The 14362-nt window shown below is 35.5% G+C and overlaps 1 protein-coding gene across 1 annotated transcript in view; it reads right to left on the reverse strand.

The window, feature by feature from the left end:
• The window catches only part of SUGCT (succinyl-CoA:glutarate-CoA transferase), a 286888-nt gene that overhangs the window by 233059 nt on the left and 39467 nt on the right, over window positions 1–14362 (reverse strand). The window contains exon 11 of the mRNA XM_088520850.1: window positions 5835–5930. Coding sequence (XP_088376976.1) covers window positions 5835–5930 — 96 coding nt within the window. The remainder of the gene's footprint in view (window positions 1–5834; window positions 5931–14362) is intronic.

The following is a 14362-nucleotide window of genomic DNA, read 5'->3' on the forward strand; positions in this document are numbered from 1 at the left end:
AAATTTAGGTGTCTTTCCCAACTAGTTATTCACCTTTTCTAAAAAACTTCCTTTTGAAGTCTATAAAGCATTGAAAAGAACACATTTCAAGCAGAATTATATTAGTTATAGGATAATTCTGCTTTCCTGTGGGATATTACACACTTAGCTCTATACTTACAGCTATCTTTGCAGAACAGACTATATACAGATCACCTAGGCAGTCTTACATGACACATCAGCTCATGCAACAAGTGTAGCAAAAACACCTAAAGACAAGTTTTAGACTAAAAAGCAAGTCAGACGCCTCACAAATAGAATATTATATTTTAAAGTGCTAAAATTTATTAGCTTTGTATATATGAAAGCAGCTAATACTGATAATTTATACTGCACCCACTATACAAAACAGCTCCCTAGAAATCTGCAACAAAAACTAGATTACATGAATGACATCTAGTGGCCATACTCCTTCATAACAATCAACATACCTTAACCAAGGGAGTGACAGGATTTACATAGGAAAAAAGGCAAGTTTTTGGAAGATCAATTAAAAATTAACAATAATAATTTTCTTGGGTTTTTATTTATTCCTTTTGCTGTCCCCATTAACTTAATACCATCATATGAACATGCCTTAATCTTTCCTCCTTTGTAAAAATGAGCGACCATAAAACCCCAGCTCCTCAAAATCTTAAATACACATAACTTTGAAAAGGGGCTAGGACTGTGGACACCTTCCTGGAGTCCTCATGCCATTCAGTCATCTAAAGCACCTTTGGTGTTTATTCACCATTACTAATAACTGATAATTGAAATAACTGATTTGTGCTGCTTGCACAGCACCGTGCACAAGGGATTATGGTGTTTTACAAGGGTTTCTAGCGGAATGGGAAGCCAGATAGCTGTTAATATACACAGGGTGATGACATCAGGAGCCATGGGGCATAGCACTGCACACGGACTTGCAAGTTCTCTTTCACACATTTAATCATGTTTCAGCTTCTGAGTTGCTGCACTATGTTGTTAAATAACGATCGTAAAAAGCACAGTTTAACACACAAACACGCTTTAGGACTAATCAAAAATACTTTGACAAGAGAAATTATTAATATACTTGCCTGGGGGGAAAAAGAAAGCACAAATTCTGTGATTCTGTGATTTTGTGAGAACAAATGTTCTCTTGTGACATTGCCCAGGACATCAAACACAAGATGACATTGACTATCAGTCATTCTTTAACAACAATTGCAATTATGCAAATCTATTTTACAAATTCCAAGTATAAAACACTCAAAATATCTTCAAGCAGAAAAGTGCTAGAGGATTTCCCTGAAGAAAAATGTACAGTTTCAGATGGTGAATTAAAAAAATACATTTCATTTGCATCTGGAAAGTACCTACTTACAGGTAAGAAGTTGCTTATTCCATGCAGATACAAGATCAGCTTCTTTAAAATGCTATTTCTGTGAGAGGATGGGATACATCTGAATGAAGTAATTTCACATTACGCACAGAGCACCTGTCCCAAGCTGCCCAAGGCATTCCGCTGATTTGCTTTCCAGACAGCCTCTCTGCCCAGGAGAGAGGCTTCAAATCTCGCTAAAGGACTATCACCTGAAAGACAGCAATAATGCTGTCAGTTTGGAATAACTGCAACTTGTCCTCATCCTCATAAATGGTGAGTTTATCTACACAGCATCCTACAGATGATTACAAATCAGGGGGGAATAGTTATTAGAGCTTTTCATTGACTCAAATGGCATGGAAACAGAATCCTTACTCCAATACCTCGTACAGTGTGGGGAGTCAACAATGGCCCCTTACAATCCTGATACCACCAAAATATTCTTGCAGTCAGTAGGCAATCCGTATCATAGCAAGACTTTTCCAAAGAATCCAGTAAGGAAATCTACAAACGGAAATCTACAAACGTGCCAAAGGCTTCAGTTCTAAATAAGAGCCCTGCAAAGTGTATCTATCTTGGTTTTCTGGAATCCAGGATGACACAGACCTTTCTGGCTTCTCTCTTTTTTGCTGTCTTGTAAGATAAAGATAAAAAAGGAAGCAGTTAATTTTTAAAAGATTAGAGTTCTAGGAGATGCAGTGGGCCACAGAAGTTGGGTATACATCAAATAAGTCAAAACAAGGATATTCAAATTATTCTTTGAAAACTGAAAACATCCAGTGGGCACCCTTCAGTGCTTGAGAGAAGAAGCTTGCTTATTCAGTCCATCTGTGAATACATTCCATTTTAATGTGAAATGGGTAATATTTGAGCAGCTATATTTCACCACTCAGAACAGGATGGGACAACAGGTCCCCAAAAGCAGTGAATAGTCTGGATAAGCATTATGTAGATGAGTGTCGTGCAATAGAATGTTTTGCCCTTCCTGAATCCAGACCTTCTCAAAAACATGTCTATAGAACTCTATTCTTTCCTGTGCACAAATTTCCATATTCTCTATTACAGAGCAGAAAGATTTTCATCTATATTAAATCAAATTTGGATTTACTCATAAAACTTTACAAATTATCCACATTTCCTTCCTTCTTGACTTTGATTTAAAGATGCACGAACTGAGAAAGCATCCCAATAAAACCCCATGAGTTAGGAAAGTTGATGCACATACGCATTTCTGTGAAAAGCATCTGCTAAACCAAGCTACTCAACCCCAAGAAGTGCAAAGAGTGCAAGATCAATGTCATGTTATAGTAGAGATGGGCAAACAACATGGGCTGAAGGGAAGCTAAGGAAAAGCTACGTAATAATGTATTTGTAAAAAATGGATCTTCCCTAACCAATCTTAAGAAAAACTGCTTCTACAGTTTTAAAAGATGAAAAATTTAAGAACTTTAAGGTCATCAAAAGATTCTTGATAACTAAGCCTACAGCAGTGGTCTTTAGCTGACTGGCTTGTTTGAAAGCTCTTCATTCTCTTTTTTCCTGTTTGAATATGCATATTAAAGCTTGGAATGGAAATAATATTGTACTCACAAGCCAAATTCTTTTTTTCATAGGGAGAAGGACCAAAAGCAAGCAGCCTTTTAGCTGAAAGTTTACCTCTAAAAGCAGGATTTTAACCAAAGTGCTGTCCAATTGTCAGCTGATGGCAGGATGATAAGATGCCACAGGAAATATCCTGTAAACATGCATGTTATGATAGACTCCTTCAGAAGGATATCCGCTCTGGGCAGCCCAGCTGGAAGATGAAAAAGATTTCCAGCATGGTACAGGCAAGATAACAATGTTGGTGAAACCATGAAAAATGAGGAAAGACCTTATCACCCCAAATAAAATAGTAAAATAAGATTTTACTTATCAGCATAATTACATAAACCAGATGCTTTTAAGTCCCTGATCTCCTTTGGATAATCACGGAGTAGCTTTAGCTAGACATTGTGGCTCATTATAAAAGCTTATTGCACTAATTACCTGTACAATTTAGCCGAGAACTCAAGATTTTAGTTTTAAATTTTGAAACACAAGGCAAACTAGGATCAGGTTACATACAAGAAACTATTCCTCTATTATGCCCTATCACAGGCAGTGACCTGTTCAAACCATATTCTCCTGATGAAAAAGGTGATATGCTCAAATTGGAAGGGTCCAGCACTCTAAGATTTACTTCTAATGTATGTTTATTAATATCCAGAGTCTTTTTCTCTTAGATGCACTGCAAAGTTCATTGATGTTGGAAACCTATGGTACCCATATGTACACAGTTATACACAGCTTTTACCACAGAAGAAACTGGGTCCTGAAACAAAGCTCAAATCCTTTCCTTTGGATTCTGGTGATGAGCAAACAGAACAGAAATCTCGACATTTCAGATGATTATGCCACAAGGTGAGCACATTATTAGCAAATGAGGAAACCTTCAGAAGACTAGGAAAGCCCTTGTGCAACAAACTTTATGCCTCTTCTATAATAGGCTTGTTGCCTGTACTAGAAATGGATTTTTAGAAAGGTCATGTATCTTGGTTTATCACTGTTTATAATTAAAAAGAGTTTCAGGAAGGAAAAAGTCTAACCATTCACTAGCGCTCAATTTCTATGTTTTTAAATGTAATGAAAAGGATGAAAGGTCAGTCTCGAAATAAAGCACTCCATGGCCAAATTATGCTGACAGTTACAATCAAGAAGCCATATGGAATTCAGTGAAATTACAGAGATGTACTCAAAGCAAAATTTGGCCTTGTAAAGAGAAACAGAGTCACTTGCAAAGATATTCTGGCCAAAACTATGAAACTGAAGCTTAATGAAACAAAAATCACAATGGCTTCGCATATACACTGTGGAGTGCACCAAGCAGCACTAGTACTAGAAAGGAAACCAAATAGAAAGTTTAGGTCTTAAGAAGAGAAAAAAAGCACCACAATTTGCTGCCACGTTCACTTTGAATCATATTCAAGTAATTATCGGAAATGTAATTTTTCTTATTCAAATAAATTATAGTTCATTTGCCAAAATACCCTGGGATCCATAAAAGAAATCACTGCAATACGTACTTAGTAGGCAAAACACAATATATTAAGTAACTAGGATGTGAGATGAAAGTCAGATTTCAGAGTCCTACTGTAAATGTATTAAGAATGAGCTATAGAAAGAGCTCTAAAAGCAACATCATAGCAATGGTGAGAGTTATTTCAGGTTTAAAGAGCTTTGCAGTACAAGCATACCTTATGCTACCAAAGTGAAAAAATAATCTTTAGAAAACATTTACAGTTACTATCAGAATTATAATCATGCTAAAATAAGAGAATATTAACATGACAAAATAAACAAAACTAAAAACAAAACTAAAAAACTAACAAAGCTAAAAGTATTTTTAATATTACAATAGCAAAGAGAGAGAATCCTTATTCTAATATTAAGAAATAAGCCATAACATTAAAATAATATTTCTAATATTATAATAGCATGGAAAGAGGATCCTTATTCTAATGCCTTGTATAGTCTAGGGAGGCAAAAATGGCAGCAAATTCTTTAATGTCATGATGACCAACATCTTTAGCAGCAGGAAAAGCAAAGTACATTCACAGTTGCTCTCATCCTGTAACAAGAAAGCAGCTTGTTAAGAAACAGAGCAGTTTAGACACCAGTACCCCAGAGAAATGCCAGGAGGTGCCCCTATCAGGATTTAAGGGATTCCAGCCAAAAATAAAGAAATTTACGTTCTGCCACAATGCAGACATAACTGTTTGATGACAAGTGATGAAGCTGATGAAACAAGGTGCTTTCTGTGCTTAAATTACTAAAACAACAGGGGTTACAGTAACTGAAGGAATTTTTGACCCTTCATTAAATGCAGCAGACTATGAATTGCAGATCTGCGGTCTGGTTCCACGCCTCCCCACCTGCTGTCTCAGCAATCTCAGAGAACAAACTCAGTTAAAAATGTTAAATACTTAAGAATTAACACACCTTTATGCCCACTTACACCATTCTTGGAGACCTGTGATGTAAAAAAATAAAACTGAGAAGCAAAAAAAAAAAAAAAAAAAAATTAACTTCACAACTGGTATGGAAACCAGATAACCCTTAAAAAAAAAAAAAAAAAAAGAGTCTGGTTTCTCTGCCAAGTAAAGAACAGGCAAGCCATCACACTAGCTTTCAAGTCATCCAATTTCAGCCAACACCTTTGATCTCATACAGACTTCTGTTACTAATCTCCCGCTGACGAGGAATCACACAAAGTGACGGAGCGACAACGAACAAGGACACTTTCTGCTACCTGGGCAGATCCATTACGGAGCAGTACAGGTCACAAAACTAGTCACTCCATTCTCAGTCTCTCCATCCACAACATTATGAGCATCAAGAGCTAAAGCAGCTGCTGCTTTCTGCTTACCTGATAGGGCACAACACTCCCATGAGCTGTACCCCAGCGCTTTCCTTCAATTCTGCAGTTAAGATAGTTAGCTGCTACATGAGTAAGACACGCAACCTGAAAAGAGAGAAAGACAAGTGCTCAGGGAAGTTCAACCTTCATCAACAACTTATTTCACATTTCTGTATATTTAAACGCGCTTTTATATACGAAAGTTAAAAATATTTGTTTTCACAAAACTAATATGGCATTAAATATATAGAGAAGTATGCAACACGTAAGTTGCCTTGGTCAAAGTCCAAAAGGATGTCAGATGAATTTGTGGGCAAAGTCACCTTTCCTGAATTTCAACCCCATGCTTAAAACTTAAATCTTTCTCTTTTTCCCTAACATTCTCACTACACATATAAACTCTGGAAAATATTTCAGAATACTTTAGCTCCTCACATTATCTGTGATATTAATTAAATGGTAGCCCTCAACAAATCATTTGTCATTGAAATATACAGACAGATATATCAAGTTATTATCACAGAGACAAAATCAGAAAAAAAGATTAATTTTATGAAAAATATGGCATGTTAAATCCAGCAATCATAACCTGAAGGGGGGTAAATATGAAAGCAATCTATACTTTCTAACAGCAAGAATATGTCTTAGGAAAAAAAGAAGTTAATATTTATGATGCAATTAGACATAAAAAAATCAGAGGTTCTGTTATAAAACATGGCAGATCATTTTCATGTCTTTGGGAGACTACAGTTTGCAACTGGACTTTGAGTAATCCATTCAAGCACAGCATTCTCCACAGCAAGTTTTCACCATTTGTCAGAGACAGTGTTTGTTGTATGCTAGCTTTAAACTAGTTATAACAGCATGCACAAATATGTAAGTTTGCTTAAACAAGATGTCATGACTGTTTTCCATCCCAGAAAATCTGTTTTTCTCCTCCTTCCTATTTTTTTTCCTCTTCCTTTTTTAAAGATTTCTCTCCTAGAAAGACAAAATTCAGTACACTAATCAAGGTGCTGGTGCTCTTCTTTCTTTGTATGCCATCATGGTCATGCCTCCTCAAGCATCTAGACACAGCACATTTGTCAGATGTAAAGAAGGTGAGTAGACAGCTACAAGTGGATGAGTCTAATCTGCATTGAAACATATAATAACTAATTCAGATGCTACTAGCAATAAATGACATATATATCATATATGTCAACAATTCTAGAAAAAAGGATGCCATTTCTTTTTCTTTTCCTTTTTCCATATATCCTGAAAAGGCAGCATGAACATATCACTTAGGCAAATATTTGCTTTAGAATGTGCAAGTCACAGATACGTTGATTTAGCCCACCAGAAAAAAAAAAATACAGAACAAATGAGAATATGACCTCTGACAAAGAGAGCTTGCCTATCAATATATACCCACAGCAACACGTAACACCACATTCATGCACACAGTTGAAACACTTCATATTTTGATTTCAGCTGCAGCTTATTGCATTTCAGCATCATCCCATGTGGCTAAAATATTAAAACACACTACATCGATATCTCAGTATGAGATCCCCAGGAAAATATCATAATTAGGGAAACTGATTTGGGCAATATATAGATGGGACTTCTTCCTTTTGCTTCACAACTGCCTCAGCAGCAGACAATGAAACACACCATGATTTCAGATAGAACTTATTGAGTTCTAAAAGTATATTCCATATGATTTACAAATAACAGTCCCAGTGTTCGTATAATTTTTCAGTTTGGGATCACATACCACACACTGATACAGCTTCTATCACAGCTAATGGCTATGAAATTATGATGGAGATTAATGGTTAGATACTGTTATATGTCACTTTTTTTTCTTTAGCATTAGATAGCTACTGCATTTCACACAAATTTTACTAACAGGTGAGATGCATCTACTACCATAGAGTTTTACACATAAAGACACAAGACACCCTCAGTGAAACATGTGCATTTAACTTCTCAGTTGTGCAAGGAAATGTTACAGCAATCTTTATTTTAAGGACATGCTGAATTAAACCCTAATGAAACAGAAATCTTAAAAAGTTGTTACTGAGATAAAATAAAAAATATATAAAGTATATAATATATATATATATATATATATTTAGATCTTGCTTGAGTTAGATTATTGGAATCCCACCAGTAAAGTTTCTCTTCAAAGACTTGTCTCAGTGGCAATAGAGAGCCAATGGCTGGGAAGTCAGCGGCTTCGCAATGGGCGAGTGTGCCTGAAAGTAGAAGTTGCCTGGACAACATCAAGGCCTCAGTTCAATATGATATTTTATCTGCAGCACAACTCCATTTCATCCACTGTGCTGTTTGCCTAAAAAGCCTAGACTTAGGTAAACTGTTGAAACTCCTTTACATTGGCTTTTTGATAAAGCACAAAAAAAAAAAAAAAAAAAAAAAAAAAAAAAAAAGGCTTTCAGTTCCCTTTGACATTCTTCTCCAAGTTGAGCATCTTATTTATAAAGTCAAATTATCCAGCTAAAAATCAGCTAGCCAGCTATTATATATATAATATAATATATTATAGCCAGCTATAAAGTCAAATTAGCCATTATTTTTATTACTATTATGCAAATCAACTTTTATTGCCCACATTTAAGAAAGTATTCCTGTCTTGTATGTTATATACCAAATCATTTGGTTGAATGAAGTCTTTGGCAATTTACCCCCCCTCCAACAAATTCTGACTTCAAGACTTTATTCGAGCTCCACTGTACTATGAACCTGTTGCGCTCAGTCCCAGGACTATCTTGCGGTTTCTTCCTCTCCCTTCCCCAGTCTGTTCATTCGCTTTGCTCCCACACCAAAGATACCATCTACACACCATATTCCAGAAGGTCAAAGATATTGCATAACTTGATTACAGATAATGTTAAGTATTTTTTTTAATCCATATTTAAAACTGCATTCCTGAAACCCTACCAACCCTTTATTTTCCATTTAATTAAGACACAAATCCATAAAAGTAACCTTTGCACTTGTAACATTAAAGCAAATGTAATACAATGACACAGACATCTCCATACACAGTTGCTTGTAGAGACAGATCTATCTACTGTAAAGGTGTGCTATCGAGTGTCTGCAGATAAACAATTCTTTATTTCACATCAACAAAGCGAACACACACCTTAACATTCCTTTGCAGTATTACAGTTGATGGCCAAACCAAGTATTTGCTTTACATACCTACCTAAACCAGAACAAAGCGAGTGCTGCATTAAGATCTGAAAAACTATGCTCAACTTATGACAGAATCAGACAGATGGGGAAACACGATATTAAATGCCAGGAGGTGAGCAGACAAAGAAAAGAGGCTGAATTTCAAAAGATTTTTATCAAGATAGTACATCAAACATAATTGATTACAATGAATTCACTGACTCGATCAATCATTTATGTGCAAGCTCAACAAATGCATATGAAAAACAAAATGAGACAAGGACATGGAAAGGGGAGAAAATAACATCCCCTCCAATTTTGTGTCCATTTCATGGTCATGTCTCCTTACTAGGCTTCAACTCTTATCCATATTATTTTATACTTCTAACTCATTCTCTGCTTACTTTTTCTTAAAGTAGGCACATATTCTCTCTTAAGACCTTTGAGACACAAGCACATTACTGCAGCACAGGTAACACTTCACAGCGTACAATTGGACTAGAAACCTAAATATTAATTTGTAAGTTAGTAGAAAAAACATCCTGAATAACTTCAGTGGCTTCTATTGTGCAAATGCCATCAACCTTTCAATTATATCCTTTCTGTACTTACAGTGCTCTATGAAAAATAAATCTAAAGAGATCGTTATAAACAAAAGCTTTGAACATAAAACCACAATCTGATTTTACATGTCTTCTTTTCATGTTGCAGTAAATACATTTTAATGTATTCTCACTCAAGTTTGACATGAGTTTTGCTTTGGGAGCCAGTAAGCAATAAGCCCCTCCCTCCCTTCTTTTTCCATACTTCTATTGAATCTGCTTCTGTATGCAGGTGCATAGGGTGACCCTTGGCTGTTTTGAAGAAGGGAAGAGTGGTCTCTCAACAAATAAAAACAGATAAAAACCGATTATTTGTAAATATCCTCTTCCAGCTGAATCCACACCAAATACAACTTTTAGCATTAAAGTGAACAGGAAATGGTGACATTCCAGCGACAAATACAATCTTCAAGATAAGAACAGTCCTTAATAACAAATAACTACAAGTGGAGAATAGGTCTTGAATTAGGTCCTGTTTTAGGGCTATAAAAACACCAGACACTTAAGCAAGGATCCAGCTCTGTACCAGTAATGACGTGCAGCCCACAGGACTGACTGACTTGATCTAGATATTTGGCTAAGTTTTGCCTTATGCAGGTAACAGAGCGCAACAAATCACACATGCATAGAAATGATGCATGAGAAGGTGCTGAATAAAATCACAAAAGAAGAAATACGTGCCCTGACAAAATCAAAGGTATCTGAGAACTGTATCTTAAACATGAACTCTCAGGGAGGAAGAAAACTAGAACAAAAACACTTCAGAGTCCCACTGTGTAGTAATATGGATTTTCATTTTAAAGTGTGGAAGTGATGGCCAAAAACAACTTCTGCTTAAAAAACAGATTTAGACTATATTTAGATATAGTGAACCATCTTCAAATAGACATGAGGCACCTGCAAAACAGAACTACTAATGACTAAGGGGGAGTTCAGTGGAAAACAGCTACCAAAAAAATAAAAGGCAGCTAATCCATGAATGATATTCATTTACCTGAGCTATTTAGGGCTTACAAAAGACAAACACTTCCATTCTGTCGCAACTTTAACATCAAGGAGGGAGATCATCTCTTAAGTAAGATTCAAGTATGATTAATAATAGCAAGACTTGATTCATCTGGCAAATATAGGACAAGAAAATTCCTGAATATCTGTTTTATTCAGAATACAGTTACATGAGAAAGTGACTGGCAAGTGGACTCCTGCATCTTTAGTGTGGAGGAGTGTCCACTTAAAAACAAAGGAAAAAGTGGAATTAAGTGAAATATCATTAAAAAAAAAAAAAAACACTAAATGCCTCATCTATTAGACAGCACTGTGATGAAACAGTAATGATCTCTTCTAAATGAGCTCTGGGTGAATGAAGAATCAACCACATTTTTATGAATTAAAACAATACTAAAAAAGCTTTTTTTCTGAAGGCATAAATACATCACTTAAATATTGAAAATTTTGTTTCTGTTAAGAGTTTAATTTAATACCCCAATAACAACTTAAGGGAATCAGTCATTCCAAACAACAACAACTAAAAAAACTATTAAAGAGAAGGTCAAAGTTAAAAAAATATATATATTAAGTATTCCAAATTTCAGAAAGTTACCTGTACACTCTGGACAAATCTCAGTACGGTGTATTTATGTACATGTTTTAACCGCATGGTCAAACACTACTTTTTCTTAACTTCTGACTCATAATCAGTCAATGCGTGCATAATATATGCAATATATGCATAACTTCTTGTTGATGACATGGTCTAAATAGTCTATCAAGTTTCCAAGAGACCCTCTTAGCCTTTACACACTTCATTTAAGTCATACTCTGGTCATACTATTCCTTTCAAGAGACATTTCCCCAAAACAAGGGTGACTCATCTACCAAATTTCAGATTTTTTCTCCAAAGAATTGAAGACACTGCCCTTCTCAGTAAAAGACTTCTTAAAAAAAAAATTACGCAAAATATCTTCCCATAACTTGCTCCTGGAAACAGATAAAATCCTTTCAATTAATTTGAGACACAATCAGTTTTTGGCAACTATGTGACATGGAAAATTCAACCAAAACAGTGAAAAGATTGACAAAATTATAAACCAGACTCTGATAATGGTAACTCTGACAGTAAGTTTTATACAGCTTTAGGAAGACCAGTTCAAAACATCTGTCTTCTGTATTTTATACAATTATTTTCTAATATCATAAAACACATTATTCTCAAATTATAGTTATTTCCATTAAGAATGTATGCATATAGTATGAATTACATTTTAAAATATATGCTTTTGCACTCTTTTAATGAAAACTGAATGTATTTAATAGATTATTTAACCAAATAACACAGACAAGGGTATTACAGTGACTTCTACACCTGCAAAGAACTTCAAGTATGCTACTAAAGCCAAGAACAATATAGTCATAAAAAGAGGAGTTTGACAGCTGCAAAAAAAATCAAAATATGCAAATAAAATCCCGAAGATTTTGCTTATATACAAATGGATTACCTGAGAGAACAAGCATTAAAAGAACGATATTTTTGTATCAGTTTTAATACAGTAATATTAGAGCAACACTATCCCAATTTGGGATACTACAAACACCCCGCATTCTGCCTTTTTTTTTTTTTTTTGAATAATCAAAGTGCTGTTGCATGCTTTGCATGGAACATCCAAAACAAGCTGTATTAAGACACTTTTCACTTTTGATCTTATGATTAGAGGCAATGCCACTCACAGTGAAAATACACATGCATCTAACTATTTAAAGCACTCATCTTTTTTGTCTCTAAATGTCTTATCACTAATAATTGCATTAAAAAACTACATCTGCAAGCGAGTCCATCAATATCAACATCAGCTTGTTCTGTGACAGTACAAATAAGCAGATTTTTCGATTTCTTATTTGGCACAGAGTTAGGCATCTACTGAAATGAGCCATGCCTATTAAGCTGGGGGAAAAGTGTAGAAATAAAAAAAATATTCCACTGCTTCTGTCAAAGCCCCGTCTCCCCAGGACCTAACAGTCTGGATGGTAACAAAGCCAGTGCTTCCAGGGCAACCTTGGTTTTATTCAAGGCCTTGTTCAAACTAGTTCAGAATACATCTACACAAGAGTATCTAAAATACTTGCGGATACACAGAGCCGTTTCTACAAGGAAGCTTATTATTGCGTATACTAAATAAGTCTAATGTTGTAGCAACAGTAGAAAATACTAGGAAAATATATCCTTTAATTAATCAGCAGAAGACCATGAAGATAGCAAAAAATCTAAATAATTATTTCACCATTTATCACCCTGGCTTGTCCAGTAAACACAGCTTTTGTGTTACATGACTTCTGCTTGCAGAAGGATGAATAAACCAGGCCATAACTATGAGTCTCTTTTACTAGAAACCATTTACTGTAAGAAAACACTTCAGCAAGATTGAGGAAGAAATATCCTTACGTCAAGGAGGTTGGTAGATTTGGAGGAAGCAGGTGATCTTTTTGTATGACTTTGGAGTTCATCTCCTAAAGAGCAAAAGAAAACTTAATTTCTGACATAAACACCTTTTAACAAAAACCTAGCAAATGAACTTTAAAGAACACCCTTGCTTTCAACTACTTTGGTGTAGGCTCCAGGAAAAAAGTCCTGTCCCACATATAGAAGGAGAGGGAGTAAGGCAGTGAAAGAAGTCATATAGCGTAGCATCTTGGCAGAAGAACCCTGAATGTGGGCTATAATGCTAAAAGATCTCTGGAAGGTGCCTAGGAAGCACTTCTATGCTAATGCTCTACAGAGATGCCACAAGAACATCCTGCCAGTGAGTGAAACATTTGAAACAACACATATTTCAAAGCATGAGACTATTTCTTTGCCTCCTTAGCATTAATGAACACCCACCAATCAGTTGTTCACACTGACTTGTGTTTGTCAGCACAACACAGTTCATCTATAGAGCCCCTCAAGAGCACACACATCAAAAAAGTCCCAAAGTTCTATGTGATTTGAAGAAAAAACATTGTATTGCCAACATGTCTGGAACCAAAAAAAATGGCACTTTGAGAACACTTCTATACAACATATTTTGTAAGTAATCACAGGGTGTGAAAAGTCTGCGGTTTAACTGATGAGCTGGAAACAGTACAGCACAGAAAAAAACAAAAATGCAACAACACGAAGCCATGGCAGCGTTATTCCATCAGGCCAAAGTAGGCATTACTCCAGTCATTAGTCCATGTTTCACCATCATACTTTACTTCACCTTTTCGTAAATTATAATCTATGGAGAAATTACAATCAGCGCTGTTTGGAGCTATTAAATCAATTACTGTTCAAGCCTTAGCTAGCATTCCATCGGCATCTCCAAAAACAACTAATTTGCCAGGGTTTATTAGATTTCCAGAGGTTGAACGCATGGAAATTTGTTACTTAAAATTTTCCATGACATAGTATTGAAGACTCTTCCACTGAGTTACAGCACTTGCTCTCACTTTTTAAATAAACTAAGTAGTGAAGAAAAAAAAAAAAAAAAAAAAAAAAAACACAGTTGAAAAGCCCTATCCAGTTGACCAATCTACAGAAGAACTTTAAGAGAGTTTAGACAGAGGTCAGCTTGAGGGCTACACCAAAAGCTCTTATATTGCTACTGGCTGCTTAAAGCAATACCACTTCTTTTGGATCTTTAGGCTATCCTTTTTCTCCTTATCCTCAGCATGATCCCAAAATATGATCATAGAATCATAGAATGCTTAGGGTTGGAAGGGACCTCTAGAGATCAT

This window comes from Tinamus guttatus, unplaced genomic scaffold, assembly GCF_059628265.1.
Source record: "Tinamus guttatus ecotype Peru unplaced genomic scaffold, ASM5962826v1 Tinamus_guttatus_pri_ptg000104l, whole genome shotgun sequence".
NCBI lineage: Eukaryota > Metazoa > Chordata > Aves > Tinamiformes > Tinamidae > Tinamus > Tinamus guttatus.